We start from the raw sequence: 27,187 nt of genomic DNA, 5'->3' as shown, positions 1-27,187 counted from the left end.
AAAATAAATCTAATAAAAGGCAGAGAAAACAATGCACTGCAGGAGAGGCAATTTTCATTGCAAATCACCTATTTGGATCAGTCTGAATGGACGTGATGCTATGGGCAGTCATACTCTGATGGATCATCTCTTACAATGCTGTAATTCAAGTGGCAGAACTATTTATATTTATATTTATATTTATATTTATATTTATATTTATATTTATATTTATATTTATATTTATATTTATATTTATATTTATCCTTTATATTTATATTTATACTTTATACTTTATACTTTATATTTATCTGTCAAAAAAAGAGAAAGTATTAGGCTACCAAGATCCTTGTAACATTTAATTCTACAGTGTACCTAGAATTGTTTTAAACTACTGCCATGAGGTGGCTTTATGTTTTTCAGCTATCATTCTCAAGCAGCCTTCTGCCACAGTGTTTTATGATGGCAGAAATAAACTGCAAATATGCTACACTCCAGCCACCAGGGAGTAGGAATACCACCTTGGAATTGTTATGTCAAGCTGGGCTGTGAATACTAATTCTTGTTATGGCAGTCTAACACTTCCCACCTCTTATAAAGGGATGGCTTTCACTGGCTCACAGTTTTTCTCTGCCATGTGTAGAGGACTTCCTGGCCTGGACATCTTAGGAAAAAAGTGTCAATAAAATGCAGGCAGATATTTTTGAAAAAATTGCGGAAAAGTGGGCAAACTATTTCATTGAAAACTTCTACTGTGTCTCCCATTTGGAGAAACAACTTTTAAGTTTAGCAGTGGGGAGTACCTTCTTCCTTTTCCCCTTCAAAATCAGTGCAGATCTGGCCAAACTAGGCTCCTCTGAGAATTTCAGTTCACACATGCATAGCTGCACAATTAGAGGTTGGCTGATATATTTCCTGTGGACTTTGAGCAGGATCTAGGTTAGATTGTTGGAGCAGCATGACATTTTGTTGAGACTGCTCTTCCTCCATCAGGCACCAGGGTAAAATACATCAGTCATTTGTTACACTCTTTTCATCTTTGGCAGCAAACATGATTAAAAACCTCCCTCACTTAACAACTACAGCATGCCCAAGCCCTGATCCATTCTGTGGATTGAACGAGACTGAGACCTTGATAAAAAAAAACCCACAGAAATTTGTCACTCAGGAGTCTAGTTCAACACATGATATATTAATCCTGATCTGAGTGCAGAGCTAAGATGGGGAAGGGAGTACCTACCCCTGTCCTCCCTGGCATTGCCAGGTGTAATCACAGAGAGGATAGTGTCTGCATCAATCCACAACACTAGTCCTTGAGCAAAGATGCAAAACCTAACAGAAGACATATTATACATATATATACATATTTTCAAGCTGGATTTCTATTCAGTTTATGCGCCTATAGCAAATCAAGAATAACAACGATTACTTCACAGTGGTGGAGCAATTGAATCTATGCTTTTCATAAACTATCCCAGGAAAAAAGTAATAGAATGTTTGGGCCATTCAGCCTCATTAGTGCAGTTTAAATAATCTGGCTGGCTGGTCAGGCAGCACATTCTCAGGCTGACTTCTGCCACTTATTGTTCACCTTGCCACCTGCTGTCAAACAAGTGATCATCTGGGATCTGTTCCTGTTACATACACATCTTCTGCTACTATGGATCTAATTTATAGTTATTGTGTGCCATTGCTGTGGCATGTTCAGCTTTTCATCCACAAGAACCCCCAAGTTCTTCCCCACAGGGCTGCTCTCAGTGAGTTGTCTCCCAGCCTGTGCTCGTGTCTCAGATTGTCCCTGTCCAGTTGTAGTACCTTACACTCGGACTTGCTAAATTTGATTAGGTTCTTGTGGGCTTACTTCTCTACTTTGCTCATGGCATGAGAAGATTCAGGGGTGATCAGCAAAAACAGTTCAAGAAGGCAGACAAGTAGTGGGTACAACCACATAAGAAGAGCGTTCAGTCACTGTGCTTCCAAATTGATTTTTCTAGTTAAGAGTAACATCTAATATTAAGTTTCTAGTAATGTTCTGTATCTTTCCAATTGTGTTTCTTTCCATTATCACTGAAATGTTAGATAAAGTGAGGAATATTTGTATGATGTGCTATTTTAACTTCTGTTTTTACTCTGTGTAATTGCAGGACATGTTCATATCACTGACTTTAACGTAGCAACCATAGTGAAAGGCTCAGAAAAAGCTTCTTCTATGGCTGGCACAAAACCCTATATGGGTAAGTTTTCAAGACATTTAAAAATGTAAGAAAAGTTACACATTAAGGCTGACTGTATGTATGGCAAAAGGATTTTAAGTTGTAAATGCATGAAGTAGATGTGATCAACTTCTCTTTTTTTGACAGTACATATGTGTATCAGCAGTGAAAACCTTCAGAGATGGAGGATATTGTTTGGATGTTATTTTATACAGGAGCTTCATCTCTACACTCTAGTCAGGTTCTATTTGGTTTTGTAAATTCCAATTCAGGAGAAATTTAGCTGTGTTACTGTCTGTAAATTCCCACATCTTGAGACAAGAATATATGATATATATGCTTAGGTGAAATGAGCAGCACAGCACAGACATGGGATACAGAGCATTAGGAGGTCAAGGGAAAGATGGGAGACAGGGAAAAGATTTTACCTTTTCACACTGATGGATCTGGTCTAAGTCCTGAAGCCTCCTCCCCACCCATCAGATCTCCACCATATCCATCAACCACACAAGAAGAAACAGTACCAAAAAAATTCTCTCCTTTCCTTTATGAAGGCTATCACACCATCCACCAGCTTACTTTCTCTTCATTGCACCTTCATCACCTCTTGGAAATTCAAAGATGCTGCAGAAGCCCCAGTTGCAGTCTTTACCATTCAGAAAGAGTCAGAAGAATCACCCTTACATTTATTTGGAGCTGTAAGAGGACAGCAAAGCTTTTAGAGCTGAAAAAATCCTCTGTTTCAGATGAAAAGTGATGGGTAAGGATTCTCTGTGGCACAGTTTGGATATCAAAGCTTCAACAAACCAAGTATTAAGTGTGTGACAGATATGGCCAGACATTCATTGGTGCTGCTTTCTTCTTTTAGTTTATACCTTTTATTTTGTGAAGAGTTCTAACTTTAGTGAAATGCTGCAAGGACTTTTCAGTTGCAGTGATTTCTGGTTGTAAGGCTGTATCAAAGGCTTTCCATGCAGTTTCTCCCGAGACGTTTAGACTGCAAGTCAAATAAAAAAAAAAACAGAATTGGGGGAGGTTGGCTCTATGGTTGCTGGTAAGCTTCTATTAGCAGGAACTCAAACCACAATTTAACCTTTGTGTAACAAGACAAAGTCACCTTCAAGCAGGTATTTGCTGAATACCAGAACCAAGGAAACTTAGCAGTTTCTGTAAGACATGACTTATGCCTTATGATTTTCACAATGATGACAGTATGAGATGTGATGAAAGCTTTTTCCCCCTCTTGAAGGTTTATAAAGTCTTAATCTCATGTGGATCCTGTTATGTTTAATCAGATATGAGAGGACTCTCCAGCCTTTGCCTTAGCAGAGGCACTTATAGGATTTCTCACTTCTTCCTATGGCCAATTTAAGGAAATAAACAGAAAAAACGTTATCTCTAAAGCCTCCATTCCTCTTTGAAATCTGATTGAAATAGGCTGAAAAATCGCTAGGGAGTGATTTGTTCTCAAGCAGCATGACCGAATAAAAATGGTTTCTAGGAAAAAAACAGAATGAATTGGTATTGTGTTGTAAAAACGCCCTAGCTGTTCTGATTAAGATGCCTATCTTGTAATGCTAAGCATGGTGCGAGTCAGCTCCTGCAGCCTTTGCTTAATCCCACTTCACATTAGCCTTTTAGCCCCAAAGTCTTTGCTTAATCCCACTTCACATTAGCCCCAAATATTTCAGCCTGAAATATTCCCTGCCTATTTCCCCACTTATTAAATGTTTGTGCAGAATGCACTGTACCTGAACCCTAATGTTTCTCTAGAAACCCTGTCAGTTCCCCCTTTCCAGACAATTCATTCAGACAAGTGAAATACCCACCACACACAGGAGCAGAGACAGAGACAGCAGTATATGTGAAAAGAGCAAGGATGCTTCCAGCTATTTCTGCAGCTTTTCCTCTCAAAGCCAGCGATCTGAAATGCTGAAATGAGATCAACTTCTAAGAGTTTAGGGGTCCTCCGAGTTTGTCTTGTGCTCTTCAGGTGGCTGGGACTGTGGAAGACAATGTGTGCCTTCTGCTGATTTGGGAGACCTGTGACAACCTGTGCCTGATTTTACCTTCACAAATTCACTGGCTCTTGGCAGCACAGCTGCTGCCAACAAATGACCACAAGAACTTGTGGAGGACCCACTCCATTCTGCATTGGGATGTGGACCAGGAAAGCCAGGGCAGGGCAAGACATGGTCCCTGGCTGCAGCCTGTGCTGGTCTGTTCAGCTGCCACTCTTTTCTTCCTGCAGAAGGATATTACTTTGGCCTCTTGTGAGGAAAATAAGCGTGTGTTCTCCTGACTGGAAGCACCTCTGTAAGGCCTTGCTACTTTCAACATTCTTAAATTGCTCCCTCGTAAACAAAGATGCAAGAAATATCTCTGTGTCTGTGCACCCATCTGCAGTGATGGCCCTCTACCCTGCAAAAGAGTGCTCAGCTACAAGCCCAAAAGTTAACCAGTAAAACACATCTAGGAAACATGACAGGTGCCACCTTCCTTTTTTATGTGGGTTTTTTTGTGGGGTTTTGTTGCTGTTGTTGCTTATTTCTGCTTTGGTTTTTTTGAGGAGCTTTTGGTTAAAGCGGTAGGAGGGTTTGGGGGAGGTAGGCAGAGTCTTTGATGCTTTTCTCAGCAGAGACTGAAAATATTCAAATGATGCAGCGTGACTTTACCCCAAATCAAACCAATAAAATATATTTTATTACACAAATACACCTGACAGAAATCCAAAGTCAATAAAATCAGTCATAAATTATGTGAAAGGTTTCAGCTACCCAATTCCTATCTCACAGCTTCTTATCTCAGGTTTTCACAGCTCCTTTCATAGGCTGCTTTCATGGTGAAGAATTACATTACCAGAGGATTGTGGATTTACACTGGTCCACTGAACTTCTAAAATGTATGAGTCATCCATATTTATTAATTAATACTGTGTAGGTGTATTATTGAAGTCAGAGGAAAGCCAGTGGATGTCCTGATATAAACCTTTCATGTAAAAAAATTAGCCCATTTTAATTTGTTCCTCAGATGCTTAAAATATAGCAGGGAAATTTTTGAGTTGAGTTTTCAAAAGTGGTCAATCTTTGGTATTTTTGCACTAAACAGTAATCAAATACTGTTTTGCAGGTCATTGCATTTTGAATGCAGCTATGGCAGCATCTAGGTTTTTAAAAATCTACCTTTACCCTACAGGGAGTTTGACTGCAGAATTTCTCTGGTCATGTCATTACCTGACCTTTTGATCCTGGGGAAATCTCATGATGTCAGCATGACAAGGGACGCTTCTGTTTGTTCTAATAAGCAAAAAGTGTGGTTGTGTGAGACTTCAAGAGCTGAAATAAACACTCCCCACACTGATGGGATTTTCAGCTCATGCTAGAAGCTATGTGGCTGAAGGGATTAAACACTGAGCTGCAAGCAGGCATTCAGGTTTTGGTTCTACCCCGTGGAACCAAAGGAGTAGGAACATAAGCAGCTAAGAGCCTCAGGAGATCAGGAAAGGAGTTATTACCTCCAGCTGCTGCTACCATCCTTTAAGATCGTCCAGCAAAACACAATGATTTCTTTGATTATTTCAGTTAATAAATACCCCACTCTGAGTTTAAGAGGTAGTTTTACTTTGGGCTTTTTATTTGTTAATTTGTTTGTTTATTTATTTATTACCTGCCCGAAAGGGCCTGATGTGTTGTGGAGCTCTGCAGGCAGATCCGAGGGGAGCAGAAGCCCCAGCAGGACCCTTCTGCCCCCTGGATAACTCCTGGTTTTTGGTCAGGCCAACCCCCCCAGGTGTTAGCATGCACAAACTGATGCCAAGATATTTTCTAACCGGGTGGGAATATGTGATGCAGGAGCATGGAACAGTCCTGGTGTGTCAGGTACAGTCTGTCCTGAAAATCCCCAGTTACCCGACCTGCTAATTTCAGTCCTGGGCAGAACAGCTGCTGCCTATACACTGGAACAATCTTCCAAAACACAAATGGATATTTTTGGACAAAATCCCTTCTAAAAATTACTAGAAAAGCTGGCCCTGCAGCCACTGTGAGCTTTTCTATGGAGTAACGAAGGTGCTTGTGTACAATTTCCTGTCCAATAACAGGAGACCATGACATGCTTGCTGCTGCTGGGCTTTCTTTCAACAGGGGAAGCAACTCGAGGTTATTTCTCTGAGGCTGATCCAGATGTTCAGCCACTAAGAGCTTCTCTGTGCAAGGTCAGGAAGTGAGTTCTCGTGTAAAGCAGAGGGTTGTATGAGGATAGCACACTGAATAAGGGCAGGAGAGGTTATATAGCCATATGGAAAACTAATAAGGCATTTAAATGCCATGTCTGTTTTCAGGTAATGGTATCTAAATTATTTACTTTGATTGAATAATTGCATTAAATATGAGTATTAAAACTATTGAGGTGTATAATGTGAATAATGGTGCAAAATCAGTTACATGGCTATAACAAGTATAAACCTCACACTAGAAAATTGCCATCCCAGCATGCCCAGGCTTGAAAGCAGCATTTTGCCTTATAAAATAGAAGTTAGCAACTGGCTATTCTAAAGGTCTGAGTCAGAAGCCTGACCATTATAATTTAGAACTTTTTAGCACACGAGAAAGTAAACACTAGGAGGTAAATTGACAGTTTACCAAATCCACATTTATATTCAGGGAGAGGGAAGTTGTTTTCTTCCATTTTACTCTTGAAACAGCTTCTACTCTGGATTGAAGATCACTGGTCATTATTGTATTTTGTTTTCTGTTTTCTATTAAAACCATGATCCAGAAAAATTACTGACTCCTGAATTTACTTCTCAGGAGAAGGTGGAAATTAATATTTTCTCATCACAGTGCTGAGAAAGCAATTAACATTTCATGGAAACATCTCAGTTCAAGGTTCTTGGAATACTATTCTAAAATTCAAGTTTCTTTTTTATTCAGCTCAATCTGTCATGCCTTAAGCCTGATTCAGCAAGATGAAACTATAAATGTGTTCTATACATCATCATTCACACATGTAAAGTTTGCAAATATCTAACCTTTTAACAGCTTCTCCTGTGCTAATCAATCAAAATATTGCTTATGCTGTATGCATTGTATATATGTGTATATATCAATTTATACACACAATTTTTTCCCAAGATCAGGGATTAATATGTGGAAGGAAAATTATACCTGGCCATGTGATATTATGCTGAATCTCAGTTAATGATGCTGGAATGCATTTTCTAATCTGAAATTTCTGCATTGCAATAAGACCCACACCACTGAAGTATGTTTTGCTGCAATGACTACAGCAGAGTGTGTTGCTTTGCTACTGACATGTAAGGTCTCTGCTGAGATGCAAATAGACATCAGGGAGCTGTAGCTAGACAACTGGATAACAATGTCAGGGATTTCATTCTTAAGAAATGTTTTGGACATATCCACCTGAACAGGATCATTAAAAAAAAAAAAAAAAGAGAGAGAGACAAAAACACTAAGGTTTTCTTTTGTTTCATTTTCGATTTCTCATATTGATAACACTGGCACTGGACATTGTGCAGGAACTGATGACCAAATGTCATTGCAACATTTAGCTTTTCATGGACAGTCAGCTCCTGACAGTAATCCATCTTGCAAGACTGGCTTACAAGTTATTGCATAAATAACTGATCTGTTAGTATGTAGATGCTCCATCAGAAATACAAGCAGCTATTCTTTTAGCCATTCTTTTTGCCAGCCACACCAAGAGATACACCTCAAATTGATAATTTTATCATCAACAGCATTTTCAAACTCACTTTTGAGCACCAAACTAAAAATAGGCTGAATTTCAGAGACCCAGAGCACTTATAATTTATGAAGTTGTGATTCCAATGAATACTCAGCAGATTTTCAGAAACCCTACTTAAAACATTTTATTTTTTGTACAAAATGGACTTTTACAATAGGAAAAAATAGTGAAATTTTGGTTTAGCATTGTTTGCATTTACATTGATAATCTCTTTTATTTCAAGCTCATGAATCATATTGTTAGATACTAATGTCTCTCCACAGATAAAGGTAGATAATTACCAACCAGCTACATAAAATTTCCTTTTTTATAACTTAATTTTTGTTACATATCTCTAGGAAAATATGGATGCAATCTGAGATGCATCATCTACATAATTCACATTGCAGATCATATGACTTGTATGAAATATATGAATGGGCTTGTCAGAAATTGCTCCCTTTTGCACAAACCTACAGAACAGGAATAAGGACATCCCAGTATGCCATTGCTTCTGAGATGGATGCAGACCCAGTAGATTTGCTTTCACATTCAATTTGTTCATATGTTGTCCTCTAGTATGGTTTTATTTTAGAGAGAAATAACCATTTATTTACTTCCTACAGTCTGCAGTAGTATGGCATTATTAAAAATATACAGTGCAAAAGTATCAAAAGCTACATCTCTGAACAGGATTTATTTTAATTTATTAGTTGGAAAAAAGTATTGACTGGAAATTTTTATTGGGGACAACCAAGAAATGCACTGAAGCACACAATACAGTACAAATGTGGATTCATTAATATAATTTTTCAAGAAAGCAAAGCAGGTAAACAATAAAATCATGAAAGTGTATTATTAAGAGAAAAATATGGATGCAGAAAAGAAACAATAGAAGTACTTTTAGCTTGGCTAGTTGCCAAAGTTATGTGTGATTACTTGTTATTATATAAGACAAAGAGACATTAATGATTTTATTTGCTCTGTTAAAATTAGTACAGATGTCCCACCTTGGAATGGCATTGGTATTTAAAGGGTGTTTCTTTGTCAGCTTCAAAAAGTTGCATGAAAGGTGTCAGGTCACACTTTGGGAAACATGAAAAGCAATAACCCAGGCAAAAAGACTGAATTGCTTCTGAGTTCCAGACTTTTAGAAGTTCCTGGTACTTTGGGTGACAGGTTGTCCAGGAGCTGAGCATCTGAGCTGAGGTGAAGAGCCAATGCAGTTCATGATGCCTGCCAAGAGGAAGAAGAAGCTGTAAACATCTCACTGAGCCTTTCTGGCCTCTGTCACCCCACTGAGATGTGCTGTGAGGAGCTGGCTGCTGGAGCTTCATTAGGATCACAGGATTGTGGGGTGACTGGTGACAGCAGAGCCCCCAGGAGCCTCCACTCCAACTCTGCTCAAAGCAGGGTGAGCAGTGAGCCTGGACCAGGCTCCTGCTGTTGAGCCATTCTTCAGGCAGCTCTAGGAATATGCAGTTCTCCATCACATCAAAGAAATTGGGTCAGGGGAGGTGTGAGGACCTGTGGGATCTACCACTTGCAACACTTCTCTCTCTAGTTTTCTTTGAATTCACTCTTGCTGCTAGACTTGCTATTACTTGATTTATCTTCACTGTTTAAAAGTTGGGCTTCTGCCATGCAAACATCCACTGCCTTTCCCCTAAGTGCATGTGATTGTAACTACAGCTCTTGGCCAAAACAAACTGCAGGATCAAACCCAATATTAAACCTATTTATTTTCCTGGAAAGCCTTTGTTCAGTGGAAACTGCTAAAGGAGAAAGATATGAAACTCCTTTTCTTGCACGTACTCACTCTTGTTCACACAAACTCTTGAAGGCAGAATACTCCCTGTGTAGATGCATGGGGGTAAAAGATGAAGTATTCTTCTCATCCTACATCTGTTATGGCAAGAGAGGATATGTTCACAATGGGTGCATGCAGCAGAGCCGTTGCCCTTCCTCCAAGCTGGTAAGCTCAAACCTCATCATCCTTTGGATAAATCTACCCAGAGCAGGCTGCAGGATGGCTTTCCAAGCTGACCTGGGAATAAATTCAAATTGTAAAAGATTACAGGTAGTCTATTTAAGTAACAATGTTAAAGAAAATCAATGCAGAATTTCATCTTTCCTTTCAGAGTTTTTATTTGCTTTTACCCTAACCAATTTGCACTCTGAATTCGTTCTACAGGCATAGTTATTTCTTACAGAAAAACCCAATATTATGTCCTGTATTTCATAGCTCTAGTTCTTCAGAGCTTGGCTAATTCCATGTAATCGAGGGTCTGCTGTCTTTCTGTAAGATCATGCTCTGCTTCTGAATGAGCAGGCAAACTCCACAAGTCTGCACACAGCCTGCAGCCCTTCATTTGCACCTAATGTCTCTGTTCAAAAAGACTTTTAGACGCATTAAGCACAAGCTTAGTGTGAAATGGGCATTTAACAGCTTTGTCAAACTAGAGAAAGGTCTTTTGGCTTCAATATTGTTGAGATTTTACCCTGAGAAAGAAAACCTGTATATGGGATACTGCAAATCATATTGCACCCTCTGCCAGTCCCCCCCTCATGGGAAGGGAGTGTTTGCAACTGCTTCACTGGAGCTGATGGAATTCAGAGAGGCACTCCAGCTGGACTGAAAATAATGCTGTTCCATTGGGCAAAAAGGGGCTATCTGCTTTAAGAATCAAAACCTTAACTGCTCATATTCTGACCCAAGAATGTAATCAGCTTAAGGTGAGAAAACGGCCTCAAAACTTCAGGGCAAAAGAAAGCATTTTCTGCTGATCTGCTTAATGTAGGATGAGTTGACCTTAAGGATTTTAGAACAATAAAACAAAATAAAATTACATAAAATAAAATTGCATTACACAAAATTAAATTAAATATAATAAAATGTAATATAATTAATAAATTAATAAAATATAAGTCAATAGCTCAGTCGCTAAATTAGCAAAACAGCTGCACCGTTCTGGCAATGTCATAGGTTACATCAATAAAGTATTTCTATCTCACAGAAATCAGATAGTGATCTGTCTTGTTATTAAAATGTAAAAGCTATAAAAGAAATAGTGAAACCAGTATTATACCTGCATAGCTCAGTAAATATGCCAAAAGGCTATTTTCTGTAATGAGATATTGTACATCATCTAGGCATGGTGGGCAAAAGCCATAACGAATGGGGCTGAATCAAGCAAACCTTCACTACAAGGTTCCTACGGTGATATTCAAAATATAAGTTTTGTGCCTGATGTGCAATTTAAGTACATCGATCCACTAAAGTAATAAAAAAATGCTGCTTATGTTCTCACCACCTATCTGATAGACTGCACGCCTGTAAGATGTGCCTACACACCAGCAGCATGCAAATAAGAGTTGAAATACACATGAAGATATAGCATGCCAAGGGAAGCTGTGTCATTTGGAGATGAGACAGAGTTAACTCAGTGTAATGACTCTTATGACATTGTTGATTTATATCATACTGGAACACAGCACAAGTTTTACTCTGCCAGAGATCCAATGGTCATCTATTCTCCAAAAACATGTATTCCAGAAAATATGTTTATTTAGGTGCCTGCAGATCTCACACCAAACATGTTTAGACATGGTCCTGCTGGCCAAAGACTGTAAGAGCACTTTCATGCATTCACTGTTTTTTATTCAACAGATTAGAGTTTTGCCATAACTAATGAGTGAATGCTGAAGTTTTCTATTATATTTGGGTCTTGAAGACTTTCTGAAGTCAGGTCTGGAATTGTAAATTATTAGGTTGCTATCCATAATGCAAGGACTGCAAAAACTCCTCTAAAAAGGAATGCCTTTCCATTTATTAAAGGTGCTTCTCTAAATGCCATAAATAGTCAACTCCCAAACTGCCAGTCAGGAGTGTGAGCAGACTGCATCACCCTTCACTGAGTGTGCACATCACAAAGTGAGGCCATGGTAATAAGGGGGTAATGTGGTACATTAGACTCGGTGTCATGGCCAGAAGAGGCTCACGTGGTAATTGTAATCGAGCATGATGTTATGCCTGGGGACAGTGTTGTTTAGAAAATCTCCAGTGAAAGTGCTGTTTTCACAAAGTGTTCTGAGATTCTGCTGTTAAATCATTAGAAAAGCATGACCAAGTTTTCATTTCATTTCATTTCATTTCATTTCATTTCATTTCATTTCATTTCAATTTCATTTTATATCCACTCTTACTTATACCTGGTTTTCTGAGGAAATTACAGTAGCATGATTTAGTGCCGGTTTCTTCATGAAGTTAGACAAAGTGGATCCTTGTTTTGAAAACGTATTTTCTTTCCTTCCACAGAAGTTACTTTTATGGAAGTCATTACTTCATTGACAGAGGGTTTTCTTCCAGTCACTTTCTCACATCATAAAATCAGTGTCAGGATTTCTATTTAAATGCCATTTTCTTATGTTGAATACCTTTAAAACCTGTGCAATTAGTTCTATCTGAATGTAGAATAAGGATGAGATTTACTACATTCAACACCTTCATCAATCACGAAGAATCACCTCACTTGCAGATATGTTTCCCATAAAATGCTTACATTACCCTAAATGTTCTAAGTCACACTTCAGACTAAAAATTCCCCTCCTATTGCTTATTTTATTCACAATACTTAAAACTTAAATGAACCAGGTAAGAATTAATATATGAAATTACTGGATTTTGAAATACCCTGACTGGCGAAGGTTGCTTGTTTTCAGTAAAACAAGGCACTGAAACTACACCCTGAAAATGCTGTGCTTCCAAATCTATTTAATTCCAGTTTGTTGAGTCCTTATTCATTTTTCAGCTGTGAAATAACACCGTAGTCTAACCTTAATGAAATGCTTAATTGTTCAATTTGATTTGCTATTTTAGCTCCAGAAGTGTTCCAGGCTTTTATGGATGGAGGTCCAGGATACTCATACCCAGTAGACTGGTGGTCACTAGGAATTACAGCATATGAATTACTGAGGGGCTGGGTAAGAATGACGGAGTTTGTTGTTATCTAACAAAAATATCAAGTTTGTAGTGCCCCTGAGGGCACTTTTCAGGATAAAGTTTGAGTGTACAAGGCCCAGGTCAGGAATGCTGTCCTGGTTCTTTCCCAGCTGAAAAGACTCTTGGGAAAGTTTCACCCCATACTCAACTACATTATGAAAATTTGCCTCAGTTTGGCTAAGGAAAGGCCTAATTTTTAATGGCTTCCTTATAATGCTGAATTGCAAACAATGGTATTTTTTTTTCAAATAGAAGTTGAGTTACTTCTGACTCTATTATATCTTTGATTCTCTTACTACCATAAGAGATCTAATGCAGTATCTTAAGATGCTTGGCCCAACTACAGAAAATGCTTATCTGCTAGTGCATTTGTTTCTTATCTAATCAATTATGTGAATAAGCTTAATGAAAAATCTTCCTGAGCATGATCAAATGTAACAGAAGATAATGGAAAATTCTTTTCCATTTTGGTTCAAAGGATTTCAGTCAGTTGCTTAAATATTTACTATTCCCCATGGAAAACAGTAATTAAGGTACTATTTCAGGATGATGACGTGGCTGAAGCAGCTGTTTGGGGTTTTTAAAATTATTTTTCACGCCTGTTTTGGAAAGGGGATTTTATTGCATTGCAATATGCTTTTTTATATTATGACAGCAACACAGTTCTGCTACCTTGTCTTGCAAGACAATCCATCCCACAAAGATCTCACAATTTCATGTCGGATGACAGATAAAGGAAAATAGAAATAAAGAATAACAATTATTCCTATTTTTAAATTGAAAATTTAATTTCTGAGTGTCTGCATATTGGTACTTCAGAAGCTACATTTTTCAAAGCCCTAAAATTTGGCCAATCTATTTTGTATTTCCATAGAAATAACAGATGTCATGCTCCTGAGACAAAGATGTTTCCCATGCAAAGACTGTTTCATCTCTCAAAGTAGAGTATTAAACACCTTTCTTAACAACAACAAACTAACAGTTATTATCAATTTTTCTCCATCATAATTCTGAAACCTGAGTTTTTAGATTGCCATTCTTCCTGGAATGGAGAAGTTAAAGTCTGGCAGTGATAAGCATAATACATCCTCAATCCTAGTTATAGACAGTAGTTCTAGCTGCACTTACAGAATTAAAAGAACATCCTGTTGGTTTTATATCAACCCTTTCACCAGTGACTACCTCCAAGGAAGGAGAGCAATGAATGATTGCTAATGAAACCTGAACTTCCAAGACTAATCACAAAAGATCACCCTGATGTGACAAATTCACTTTAATAAATGTAAAATTATATAGAAGGATATCCATTTGCCAAGATACATACAGTCCTTCCAGAGTAAGTCAATCTGGGTATAAACAAAGTAAAGTTGAGACTGAATCAATTTTTTGCTAGGTTTTTTCCTTAAATAAAAGCATTGCCATCTGAATCTGCTCAAGTCACCCAAGTCAGCTGCTTGTTTTCCCCTGAAGAGCAGCTCTTGGCTACTGAGCAAGCCCGAGGATGGCCTGGGAGCCCACACCACTGTATGGACAAGGAAAAAGTGTATATTTTCTAAATTTTTCTGGTCTAGACAAGGCCTAAACTGACATGAATGCCGACAAGAGAAGTAGAAGTAGAGGAAATGTGCTTAACCCGAGGCACGCTGCTGTCTCAGCAGCAGAGAGCTCGAAGCCCCATCTGGGGCAGCAGCAGATGGCCATGAAGGCACAGCCTGCACACAGGGCTGTGAGCTGAGCCTGCAGGCACACAGCCCTCAGCTCCCTGTCCAGCAGCAAGGAAACTGCCCCAGTGCCACCAGGAACATGGGCTGCTTGGAGAAACCCACCTGTGCCAGCAGCAGCAGCCCTGGGCAGAGAGGAGGTTGTGGCACAGGGCAGAGGCACAGGACACAGGGCTTTCTGCAGGGGTGTGCTGCTGCATGGGAGAGGCAGGAGAAAAGGAAAGAAGGAGCATTAGAAATAAGAAACATCACAAATTTGATTTTTGACCTCGGAGCTGTGCATAGCCTATGATGCTGACAGCCTGAATTCAAGAGGTGATAAGTAAAAGAAAAATGAGTAAAAATGATCTGGTTTTCATTGAGCTGAATTTTTGTTTTTATTTGCCTCTGCTGCTCAGGGTGCTCAAGGCATTCCAGCCATTCTCATTTCTGCTTTCCCACTGCTGGGCAGCCAAAAGCATGTTCTGCTTGAAATGAGCCTGTGGATACAGGAGCATGTCATGTCCAGTACGGAGATTTCTGCACCATTTTTTGGTCACCCATAGTACAGCTAACATTTCTCAATAAGTTGTAGATGCATTTTTCTCCTAATCTAGCTGCTGATAAAAAAAGCTATGAAGAAAAAAGCAAATTCATACAGCTTTGCATCTTTTCATAAAGTCCATGAAATTAAACTGTAATAAAACTGTATGGTGCAAACTGTGCCACATGTAAGTCTGTTCCTGAGCTATAGACAACTGCTAAAATGCTACAATAAATGTACATACCATGAATTCAGTAGAGACAAAGTGAAGGAATGAGTAGTAGGTGAGATTCCTAGATTCTGACTTTCACTGCAATGTGAACAATTAACAACAAACTTTGATTAAAAATCCTGAACAAAAGCAAACCAGATTATTTTTTTTTCACAAAATAGAACTGAAGGGCTAGGACCCTTGAGTGGGTTGAATATCTAAAAACAGGGGAGATAAAAGTATGAAGGGCCTCAAAAGACCAAACTTATAATGGCCATTTATAGTTTGAATTTACTAATAAAAAATTTAAAATCTGCAAATATCAAAAAATCAAGAATTTGGAATGCTAATAATCTTGAAAATAAGGTAAAGTTAAGAGACTTTCAGGAAAAAGGCATGGACAGAAACATCCTTAATAGGGAAACTTTTACTGATTCATAATTCCTTATAGTTGCTAATTTTAGAGTTAATTACCGTTTTCAACAATTGGTGTACATTCTGTCTCAATGATCCTGTTGATCACATTGTTATGTGAAGTTAAGTCAGCAGTTGGTTGCTTCTAGGTGGCAGAAAGCATGTAAAAGTTTCATTTTTAATAACTGTTTTATGACAACATTACCACTTGTAGGGAAAAGCATATGACAGACTATTTCTAAAGACAAATTTGAACCCAATTCAGGAAAATTATATATTTAAAGCAGACATTTATGTCCTGTTAATTAATATAGATATGGTATAGCTAAATGACAATAGGCTGAATGTGAATCAAAGCAAAAAGATTTAGACCCTCCTTGAATTTATTTTTAGAACATCCCAGTGCCTTGAAATGCACTTGGTTTCATACATATGAAAATTAAATATGTGCATGGATCTTCCTAGAATATGTCCTGGATCTTTATGAAGAGTGATCCCAATTCCTTAACAGATTAGATACCTAATCACTAGAAATATTCTTAAATTATAATCTTCTACCAGTAATATACTGATGCCTTGAGAGGCTACCTAGAACAGAGGTTAGACAGTGTTAAAGGAATAAAGTAGGTATTTATTAAAAGGCTTTCAAACACCTTGGGCAGTGCAAGAGCCTGGCCATTGCTCCACCCAAGGTGGATGACCAGTCACAAGTTCTCACACTTTTATAAGTTTTGGTCTATTTATATTTTGGGGTTAATTGTCCATTTGCAGCTTCAGGTTATGAAGTCCCATCCTCCCAGATTGCTCTCCTCAATTCTCTGTTGTTTACACTTTTTGGGCCTGAAGCTGCAACGATGTCCCTGGTTCTCAGGCTGGAAAAGGATTGTTTTGTCTAACTAAACTGTGAAGAGAACTTGCTAACACTTTATATAAAAAGTTCAGAGTTACATACTAATGCAGTACAGAATCTGGAAAACACGAAAGCTAAAACTTAAGGCGTCAATACTAGCAAAAGTCAAGAGATGATTCAGTTCTTAGTCAAGGTAATGAGTGTCTGCCCTTTGCTGTTCAGGATATTGGATTAATAGGTAACTCTATGTTGTTTATGAATTATGATGCATTAATTTGCACACTGCTGCTAGGATGGCATTTAGCAGCAGATCTCATATCACATATTTATCACCTGCTGGGTACAACTTAATTCACAAACGATCCACTCTCTGTCCTTGTTTATAAAATGTATTAAGTATAATTATAACAACTTGCTTCAAACATACAAGTATGTGCACGTAACAAGAAAATAACAAGAATATAAATTTCTATGTAGTACTTTATTTCAAAATTCTGCATGTAATAAAAGATAAATCAGAGAAGACTTCATGAACAAAGCACAGCAAAGACCAAAGCGTTTCTTCATCTGTAGAAGAATTTAGGTACTGCAAATACATGACAGCAGTTCCATGTGGTGTGTTAATTTTGGATTTTGAAAAAAAACAAAGGAGAAGGGTTGGAATTTGGAGCCTTCTTTTTTTACTGTGATTCTGACTTTTGTAAGGATTTTTTAGTTTCTTTATCTACTACTCTTTAAAATTAGGATGACAAAGCTCCTTTCAGCCACCTCTTTTTGATTTTGTCGATTTAGGTCGCAAGAACTGATCACTAGTATTATAGGCAAAAAATAGTAAACAATCCACATTTCACATAGAATGCCCCAGGAACAAAATTATTTATTCATCTCATTTGAACTGATACTTCCTTTCATGAGAGAAAAATTTGCAGAGGAAATGCATCTATGAGTAATTACATTCATTACATCCACAGAAAAGCACAAAGGATTAGACTCAAAATTGTTATAAGATGTTTTTGTGGTTTTGATATTTTCAAGGTAATACTGAGCTCAGGAATATGTAAATAATCTGCTCTCTGTTATCCATTCTTGCTGACTTGATATTGACTTAACTTTACCCCAGAGGCCCTATGAAATTCATTCAGCCACCCCCATTGATGAGATACTCAACATGTTCAAGATGGAAAGAGTTCACTACTCATCCACATGGTGCAAGGGCATGATAGCACTACTGAAAAAGGTAAGAAAACACAAATACCTTCTGTCCTCTGTTCTCTCCTTTTCCAGAAGCCTCTCCAAGACTGGAAAATGCATCACACAAACGCACACATTAGGTAGTCAACATTTCAAGGATAAAAGAGCAGAGCTTATTTCTAGGCTGCTCTGAGAGTGGTGTGGTATTTTCTTTCAGAAGGTGCAATATTCTTAGGCTTAGACTCACATTTTCATGGCTTCAAAGAAATAAAAATGTAATATTTCTTTTAAAGCTGATTCACTACTGATAGCAAAAGTTTGGGGCTCAGTAATTTCTCTTCTGTGCCCTTGCCCCATTTCCCCCAGCTATGGATATATGGAAGGAAGGACCACTCTGCCCTCTGAATTTCTGCTGCAGTTTCCAGACAGGGAGGTTAGAACTTAAAACGGCTGTGTCTCTTCCTGTCCCATGTTGCTATAGTTGCAACAACAAAAGTCGAGCCACTTTGCTGCAAACATCACTAACCAGGGATCTTTCTGAATGCATCAGACCCTAAAAATTATTTTCTTCCTAAAATCACAGTTTTTTGTTTGCTTTAATTGTCTGGCCACATCACAAAGATAATCTGTCTCTTTTAGGTATTTCAGATCATCAATATTGATACTTAAACAGGAAATATTTGTGAATGTCTGAATAGAGTAATAAAAAATATGTCCTTTGCAGCAATTAGCAATCTCGTTTTGAATAGATAGAGCAGTGAGGTGGATAATTTTAATTGCTGCCAGGATGCTCAACGTAACTGTATCTTCCAAAAAATTAAAGAGAAACTACAAATTGTTGGGTGGCATTGATCTGTGATGTTTCATCTCTCATGGGCTCTTGTGTATTTGTAAGCAGACTTTTGTTGCTAATACATTTATACACTGCATGCCTGCAACAGCCATCTGGTGGCAATTAAACTGTACTCATATCCTATGAGTTATTACTTTTAATTTTTTTTTTTAATTGGGACTTCTAGCATCTGTTAGAAGATTCCCTAGCCATTTTCTTACTTAAAATATGTGTCATACAATTTATGTATGTTATACATTTATTTTTCTATATGGCATCCAGTCCCTTAGAAAATGCCTTCTGCTTGATCACAGCTCCTCACCAAGGACCCAGAGTGCCGCCTCTCCAGCCTTGCAGACATCCAAAACTCTCCATACCTAGCTGATGTCAACTGGGATGCTGTCCTAGAGAAAGCTGTGACCCCAGGCTTTGTTCCTAACGTAAGTCGATATTCCAGGTGAATAGTGTTTGTAATTTCTGACTTTAATTATCACTGCTGTTTTACTTGTTTATGCTTGTATTTATTGCTCTTCAGTGATGTACTTTGGATTCTACTCTCATTTACTCAGTCACAGCTGAGGGAAAATTCATCCCATTTCAACAGATCACAAAAAAAACCTAATTAACCTTGGTTCACTTTTCGTTCTTTTTTAAATAAAAGTTTTTTCTGACTTTGCATTTCAGCTGTTAGAGCAAATGATTGTCAGAGTTAACTCTGAGATAAAGAAGACTTTTGTGGCTGTGAAAGTTAGACATTTGAATAACATTTGTAAAACCTTTTAACATCCCAATATGCTGTTACTTTTTCACTTAAAAAAATAGTGTTCCAAAAGGCTGAGCTATTTCCTCTGTGACAGTTTCTTACAATAAAACATTCTGATTATGTGAGGGAATCTGATAGTTTCTTTTTTACTGTGGTCCCGTTTTGTTGGTATTTTCTGGATATTTCTTTTTTTATCGTTTTCAAGTTAAATGCATTTGAGGACCATGAATAAAAAGCAATGACTGTGGTGTTAATATGCTGCTTCACTTTTTTCAGTCATATTGCTTTATAATTATTGGCCAAACAACATATTTGTAGAAGACCAAGGTTTGTTTCTGGGGATTTTTTAATGCAATTGTAAATAAAGATGAGGAAGGTGGAATAGGTAGACCCTGTCTTCATCCAGGTGCACATTAGAGTTCATGATAAACATGATGGGGACAGGATCCAACCCTTCAGAAGCTGAAGGTGAGAGAGCATTACCTAATGGAGCAAAGGTAGCCAGGTGTGCTGCCAAGACACTGCTCTCCATGTTTATTTACTGAGCTTCTTGGCACCTGACCAGAGCCCCTCTGGAAGCAACATCCTGCAGGAGAAGAAAGCTGTGGCTGGACAAGCAGAGTGTCCCTCAGGGAACTGGGAGAAAGACCAGGAACACAGCAGGAAACGAACACAGCAGGAGAAGGGAAAGGCAGGCCCATTAGAGGCACAACAGGGCAATGTTCACCTGTGGGAAATTCCTTCCTTTCACTTTGCAGCTCAATCCCAGTGCAAGAGAAAAGCTGGAAAGGTGAATATCATATCTACCAGGCCATGACTTTTTGGCTCTTATTTGATGTCCATGCAGCTGGAATAATTGCTGTGCCATGCCAGGATCCTCCTCTCACCCCCAGGTCGCAGTCCTCAGCAGAGCAAGGCAGAACAAAGCTCCCTCCTGGCCTTGGACTCTGCTCTCCTGGTGTGTGGATCTACAAGATGAGCGGACACTGACTTTCCTCTTTTCCTTTTTTCAAGTTAGGGCTGCTCTTTGAGATATCAGAGGTGTGGACTTGCTTCTTAGGCAAAACTCAGCCAATGATTTACACTTCCTACTCCCAGCTAAAAGTTTAATCCACAACTGTCAGCATGTGGAAAACTTCACAACACAGTATTTTGTAAGGGAGATCCAGTTCCCCAAAGATACAACATAAGTGAGGTTCCAAGAGTCTCAGACTCTGCAAAGACATATTTTCTTTTCACATTTGGATTCACTTTAGTTGTGTTTTGACAGGCATCTATTAATCTAAGGGGAAATCTGTAGTATGTGAAGCAAAATAATATTCTACATTTGAGAGGAAATAGGAGTAAAATGTTTCATTTATCTATGCAGATTAATCTGAAAGTCCCATTACAAGCTCTACCACACTCTTCCGTGAAGAGTCTGATATTGCAGGGCTTGTCCCACCTGGTCAATCAAGTGTGTCAGGAAAAACAGTGTGGTGAGAATCAAAGTGTCTTTTCTAGTCCAACATTTCTTTAAATAGAAACTTTGCTGTTTCATGAGACCTAATTTGGTCACACATTTTCCAGGAACTTTCAATTTGTAGCACCAGCAAAACTTTCACTGATTAATTGGGATCACACAAGAAAATATTTCTTGTTTTTCAGCCTTTGGTGAGAAGGTGAACTGGGACCCGTGACCTGCAGAGTGCCTTGAAACCAAAGAGTTTTATAAATTTTCACAGCTTGCCATGACTATCAGGACCTTGTCTCCCTTCTTCAGGAGGAGGGCACATGGGAGGCCCATGGGAGCAATGTCCCATAGCTTAATTTCTCCCTTATATTTTGATTCCATAAACATAGCTCTTACTTAACTAGCACATGTGTTTCTTTATGGCTTAGCTAGTTTCTTAATTTTCAGCTTGGAGTCATAAACTGTTGTAAGGTTTTTAAAATATAATTTGCTTTTATATTTAAAGCTTCAGAATTAAAGTATTATATTTTTAAAGTACTCAATCAAATCTGAAAACTATGGATGCTCAAAGAAGGAACTGACATTGGCGAAACCTAGGGAATTATTTGTTTATTAATAAATATAAATAAGCTGTAAACTGCCAGTAATAAAAACCAAATATATTCTACTAAAGCTGGCTGGGTAATATGCAGGAAAGGGCATCAGATATCTATTATAGTCTGACTGGACAAAATTTGCTAAGAATAAAAATGATGGAGTGATTTCTAAACCAAATGTTTCATTGTAGGACACCACAAATTATACAAGCAGTTTCTGATGTGATTTTACTGCTTTGTGTCTTTGGTTGCTAAATATATCTGTCATTTATATATGACCTATTTTAATACTTCCACCTTGACAGTGACAATGGTGTGATTGAACTCTCAGAAATCCCAGACGTAAACTCTTTTTTAACAAAGTATCTCAGGATAACAAAGAATCTTAAAATTTGCTTCAAGCATGACAAATTAATATTTTTTAACGGAGAATCCAAAATATTGTGTGTAAGGTAAGGAAAACCTTAACAAAGTGGATAGAATAGAAAAAGAATAATAGATTAGAATGAAGCACCTGATTGGGAAAAGCCAACAAGGATTCACCAAGGACAAATGGTACTTTGCAAACCTTATTGTATTCAATGACAAAGTAACCTGCTCAGCTGATATGGCGTGAGTGGTTCTCATTGTTTACCTGGATTTCTCTAGGGCTTGTGATACAGTTTCACACAGCCTCCTTTTTGAGAATTGTATGTGTTTTGGTGTAGAAAAGTGATCCAGGTAATGGGTGGGGAACTGATGGGGGAGGTGGAAAAGAGCTCCTTCTCACCCTGACAGCCTGTCACAAATGGGATCCCCCAGGGATCGATTTTGGGTCTAACACCTTAACAAGTGGTGTGGATGATGGGATCAAGTGTGCCCCGAGGAAGTCCACTGATGATACCAAACTGAGTGGGGAAGTGGACACTTTGGGAGATCTACCCTGCAGGAAGACCTTTGTAGGACTGACCTGACAAGAATCTTATGAAGTTCAACAAGTGTGAGGTATTAAACCTGGGAAAACAGAGTCCAGCGGTGTAGTACAGGGTGGGCTCTAGCCAGCTGAGGAACAGGTCCAGCAGCTCTGGACAGCCAGGTGGACAGCAAGCTCAGTGAGAGTGACCAGGGGGCTGCCATGGCAAAGAAACCAACGGGGTGTTGGTTTGCATCAACAAGAACATCACCAGCAGAGATAAAGAGGTCATTGCCCCAGTCTGCTCAGCACTTGCCAAGCCACACCTCAAATACTATGTTCAGTTTTGGGCCCACTACACAAAAAAGATGTGGACAGGATGGAGAGGGTCCAGAGAAGGGCCACAGAGATGATCAGAGGAGTGGGAAATGGGCTATAAAAGGAAAGGCTGAGAGAAGTGGGCTTGTAGAGCCTTGAGAAAAAAAGGATTAGGGGAGACCTTATCACCATGTCCTATTACTTAAAGGTTAGCTACACAGAGGGACACTACTTTTTTACAAGGAAGAGATAAGGGGTATTGGGTATAAGTTACTCCTAGGAAGATTGGACACAAGAGCGAAACTTTTCACAACAATCATCCATTTCAGTGATCTGCCCATGAAAACGGCTGGATTCCCTAAAACTGCACTCTTTTAAGATTCAACTGGACAGGTTGTTGGGCCATCTTGTCCAGACTGGGGACTGTGGTTTTGTCCAGAAAAGTTTGACTAGATGATCCCTGAGATCCTTTCTAACCTGGGATTCTATAATACTGTGAACTCTTTTTAATATAACTGCTGCTGATCAAAACAGTCCTGCTCCTTCCTTTGTTCTCATAGACAGGATCTAAGTAAATGAATCCACTGGAACACTTCAGAAAATCAGATTTCAACAAGATCTTAGAAGTATTCCCCATCTCTTCTGCACTATTACCAGTGTCATCTATGCTCTAAAGCACTAACTGATATTCTGATGAAGACCTTGGGCCAGGTTAATATCTCTCACTGGGGTAACATAACTTTAGTCACTCTAGGAATATATCTGTTTATAACTAGGAAGAGGATCTAATTCTTTATAATTGCCTTATAATATGATTTTTATCTTATCTCCCTTATTTAAACTTTGAGCATCACTCCAGGCCTAAAAAGACAGTTTTCATTTTACAGATGTGATTGAAGAGCTGGTTCATTATTTCTGCTGTTTACACTTGCCAAGCAAATTAAAAAAACATAACGGTGCTTCAAAGTGTAACTTTGAATCCTTTTGTACCAGAAAGGAAGACTGAACTGTGATCCCACATTTGAACTTGAAGAAATGATTTTAGAGTCCAAGCCTCTCCATAAAAAGAAAAAGCGACTTGCCAAAAACAAATCCAAGGATGGAGCTAAGGAAACCTGCCCACTGGTAAGATGGGGACTGTGACTGCAGTCAGTGGCATCTTGTTTGCACTCTAATAGGCAAACTCAGTTAAGATCAATTTTATCCCCTCTGAAAATAGACTCAACCCCTCTGTCTGTCATTTTATACACTGCATAAATCATCTACAAAGCAAGACAAAAAGCAACCATTTATTTCAGCCAAATAGTAACAACCTCTTTAAGCTATAATAATTTTTAAATTATCACAGATGCTCATTTAAAGTATGAAAAAGTGTTGCCAGTTGCGAAAAACACTTCCCACACATTAACAAATAGTTACAAAGAATATTTATTTGCTACTACTACCAAAAATGAAAAGTATGCAGTGAAAATACTTGTTATTTATAAATATGTTAAAGCTGTCTCTTTCACTCTTGACTAATATGTTCCATGTAGAAAGATGCATTGTATAAACAGTCAAGAGTACCAAGAAGATTAATAATAATTTCCAGACTTGAATTATCATTCAAGTGAGGTTTTATAAATTATGTTGCTACTCCTAATGATTTTGAATGTTCATGCAGGCTGCTCTTCCTAGAGCCATCAGATGTAAAAATCCTCAGGAATTCTTTGTGGGGAACTTTTTCCAAAAGAATGAGATTGATTGTGCTATCACAGCCCAATTTAATGAGTCTTCGAAATGCCTCTTGATAGCATTCATTCATGAGCCTTTTTGTTCAGTGTTGTTTGTGTTGTTGTGATTTTTGTCTATGATTTCTCATCTTTTTTAATCAACCTATTCATGCTGTTTTTTAAAGAACGTACACCTGCAGCAGTGCTTGGAAACCGTTAGGAAAGAATTCATCATATTCAACAGAGAGAAGTAAGTGCATTTCTTAATGCCTCTTTAGCATTCAGTACTAAAATTAAATTGAGAACTATTTTTTTTCTCACAGTGTAAGGGAAGGTGATTAATGATCACAGCAGCAGAGCCTAAAAGGCTGGATTTCCATTGATTCCTTCCTCTTATAGTCTCTGGTGTGATGGTTTTGTAGTTCTTGCACCTCTGAAAACAAGCAGAAGACCTTGTGATGTATGTTAGAAATATAAGGTTAATGTTACTGAAACTCCCCAGAGAAACTGTCAGTAATTAAGCAAAGGAATACAATAAAAAGTAATGCTTTTTCACAACTCAAACAAAACCACGAGTAGTCATAACTCATGAAATTTTAATATGACTTGGAAAAACTGTTCATATTTCCACACTATTTAAAGAAACAAAACAAAACAAAACAAACCAACAAAAAGCCACCAAAAAAAAAACCAAACCAAAAAAACAAGCAAAGTTCAACAGAGCTAAGTATTACATCTATACCAGACATGAAGCAAGAACTTCTAATCTAAGGGTCAGTCTGGATTGAGAGAAGCACAAAAGTGATTCCCAAGGATATCAATAATCTTCCTGGTTCAATTAATGCACTGCATTTCCATAATTTACTGCCTCTGAGTTGCAGTCATTATGGACCCATTTGTATTAGCAGACACAACTCATAACAATGCAGTTGTTTGTGTCTTCTGTCAAATTATCACACTTCATTCAAGTGTATTCCATGTTTTTCTTTGACCTAATTATATGTGCAAGGCTTTCTAATAGAGTTGTGAGATGTTAAAAATTAATTTAAAAGTTGTGACTATTCTATTTAGTGCATACAATGCAGGTAATTACTGTCTCTGTAATTAAAACTGAGAAAGGAACTGTCAGCTTTGCAGAGTTCACACAATAGCATGCAGGAATTTATGCCATGATTTACCCTTCTTCCTGTAACAATCCATGGGACATTTCTATGGCTGATACTGACTGCTCACAGAAGCTGCAAGGTCTCAGAAAGAAAAAGGAAGGTCCAGCAGATTCTTCATGTTATTTTGCCTGATCTCTAGCACAAGAAAGTCATTGGTTTCTGTAAAAGCCATAAAGAAGAGAAGGCAGACCAAGTCAGCCCGTAGAAGGTTTTAAGCAGCATCTTGGTGAATTCTCTGAATCAGCTGAACTAGGGAATGCTTGAACTTTGTAGTTTAACCCACGAAAATCAAAATTATTAGGATCACAATAACAAGATTAGAAAAATATTACATTGATTAATCAATTTAATGAGTTTCCTAGAAGCTCATTAAAGAAACATGAAGTATAAAGAAGCTCATTCATTTCCAGATATTAGTCTCCCATCTACTCTAGAATCAGATATGAAGCATATCCAATATGCAGCAATTTTTGGAAGTTAGAACACCAGATTTGAGTAAGACACTCAAAATCTCATTGGTGTGTTCACTACCTTGAACAATTTATCTTGTCATGATTTTACTGTGTTATTCTTAAATCTTTTTATGCAAAGGAAATTTTTAAAATTTATTTCATATATACAACTACAGTAGCAGCACAAGCTATAAAGAACTCTGAGAGGCTGATGACAGATCAGGAAGTTTAAATAGGTTACAAGTAAAATGGAAGCAAAAGGCAAACCACGTGCACTTCAATCAGAAAATGTTTTCATCATTGCTTGATTGGCTTTGACATGGTAAAGGAAGAATATTTAGTATAGACCTATAACAGATCCATTATCTAAAGCCAGATCACAACTATTTCTCTTTTAAATTGAATCATAGATTAAGAAAGACATGGAGAGACTTCTGTAATATTTTTCAAAGAAAGAAATGTTAAGAAAGGAGGAAGCAGATGTCAAATGTTAGAAGTGCAAAGTGAATTCAAGTTAATGAGAATTAAATAGGAGCAGTGTCAGGCACTGATGCCGTCATACCAGAAGTTACACAGAATACCAGAGGAACTCAGGGTGGGGTTCCTCAGACCTTCCATGCCCTCAGGACTGGATGTGCAGGCTGAGGCTGTGCTTACATGGGTTCCCAAAGCCACATGGCCCATCAAGTTCTTAGGAACAGCTGCAGATGCTGAAAGATGTGAACCATTTGTTCCTACAAATATAATACCTATTAAAATGTGATTGCATCATTAGGTGAGGTGTCAATCCCAGGCAGGGTTTTAAATCAGTCTCAGATCAATGCAGCCAGATGTTTTGATATTCTTCCATGTTCCTCTACATAGTAACTGTTGAAACTATCTTCATATTTCCTTAGATATTCATTATATTCAGCAGCAAAAATCTACATTTTATTGTCACTTAAGCCTTCTGCTCAGTTTACTTCAGTGTCACAAACACTATATAAATCCTAATAGAGGATGGAAAATAAATATGTCCTTCAAGGGAAAAAATGGCACTCCCCAGACTACAAGGATTCAAGAAAAAAATGCAGATGCTTCCAACTGAGCAACATAAAGTCAGGTATTAAAATGTAGTTAATTTTGTGGTGTTAACCATCCAGTTCCATAACATC

General features: G+C 38.0%; 1 protein-coding gene and 1 long non-coding RNA gene across 3 annotated transcripts in view; one reads left to right on the top strand and one right to left on the bottom strand.

The window, feature by feature from the left end:
- STK32B (serine/threonine kinase 32B) overlaps positions 1–27,187 on the top strand; it is a 157,422-nt gene that overhangs the window by 112,825 nt on the left and 17,410 nt on the right. Inside the window, exons 6-11 of one of the 2 annotated variants that reach the window (XM_014895351.2) lie at positions 2,124–2,213; positions 12,817–12,920; positions 17,779–17,895; positions 18,996–19,121; positions 23,697–23,828; positions 24,601–24,665. In XM_014895351.2, coding sequence (XP_014750837.1) covers positions 2,124–2,213; positions 12,817–12,920; positions 17,779–17,895; positions 18,996–19,121; positions 23,697–23,828; positions 24,601–24,665 — 634 coding nt within the window. The remainder of the gene's footprint in view (positions 1–2,123; positions 2,214–12,816; positions 12,921–17,778; positions 17,896–18,995; positions 19,122–23,696; positions 23,829–24,600; positions 24,666–27,187) is intronic. The other variant, XM_088163129.1, reaches the window with a different exon arrangement.
- LOC148223876 (uncharacterized) lies at positions 8,113–18,308 on the bottom strand. Its single transcript, XR_015803018.1, has 3 exons — positions 17,914–18,308; positions 9,757–9,984; positions 8,113–9,173 (listed from the first exon to the last, which is right to left on the bottom strand). It is a non-coding gene; the product is annotated as an uncharacterized LOC148223876 (long non-coding RNA).

Source organism: Sturnus vulgaris, chromosome 4, assembly GCF_052056855.1.
Source record: "Sturnus vulgaris isolate bStuVul1 chromosome 4, bStuVul1.hap1, whole genome shotgun sequence".
In the NCBI taxonomy this organism is placed as follows: Eukaryota; Metazoa; Chordata; class Aves; order Passeriformes; family Sturnidae; genus Sturnus; species Sturnus vulgaris.
Note: the sequence above shows the minus strand (reverse complement) of the source record. Positions and strands in the feature narration are given on the sequence as shown.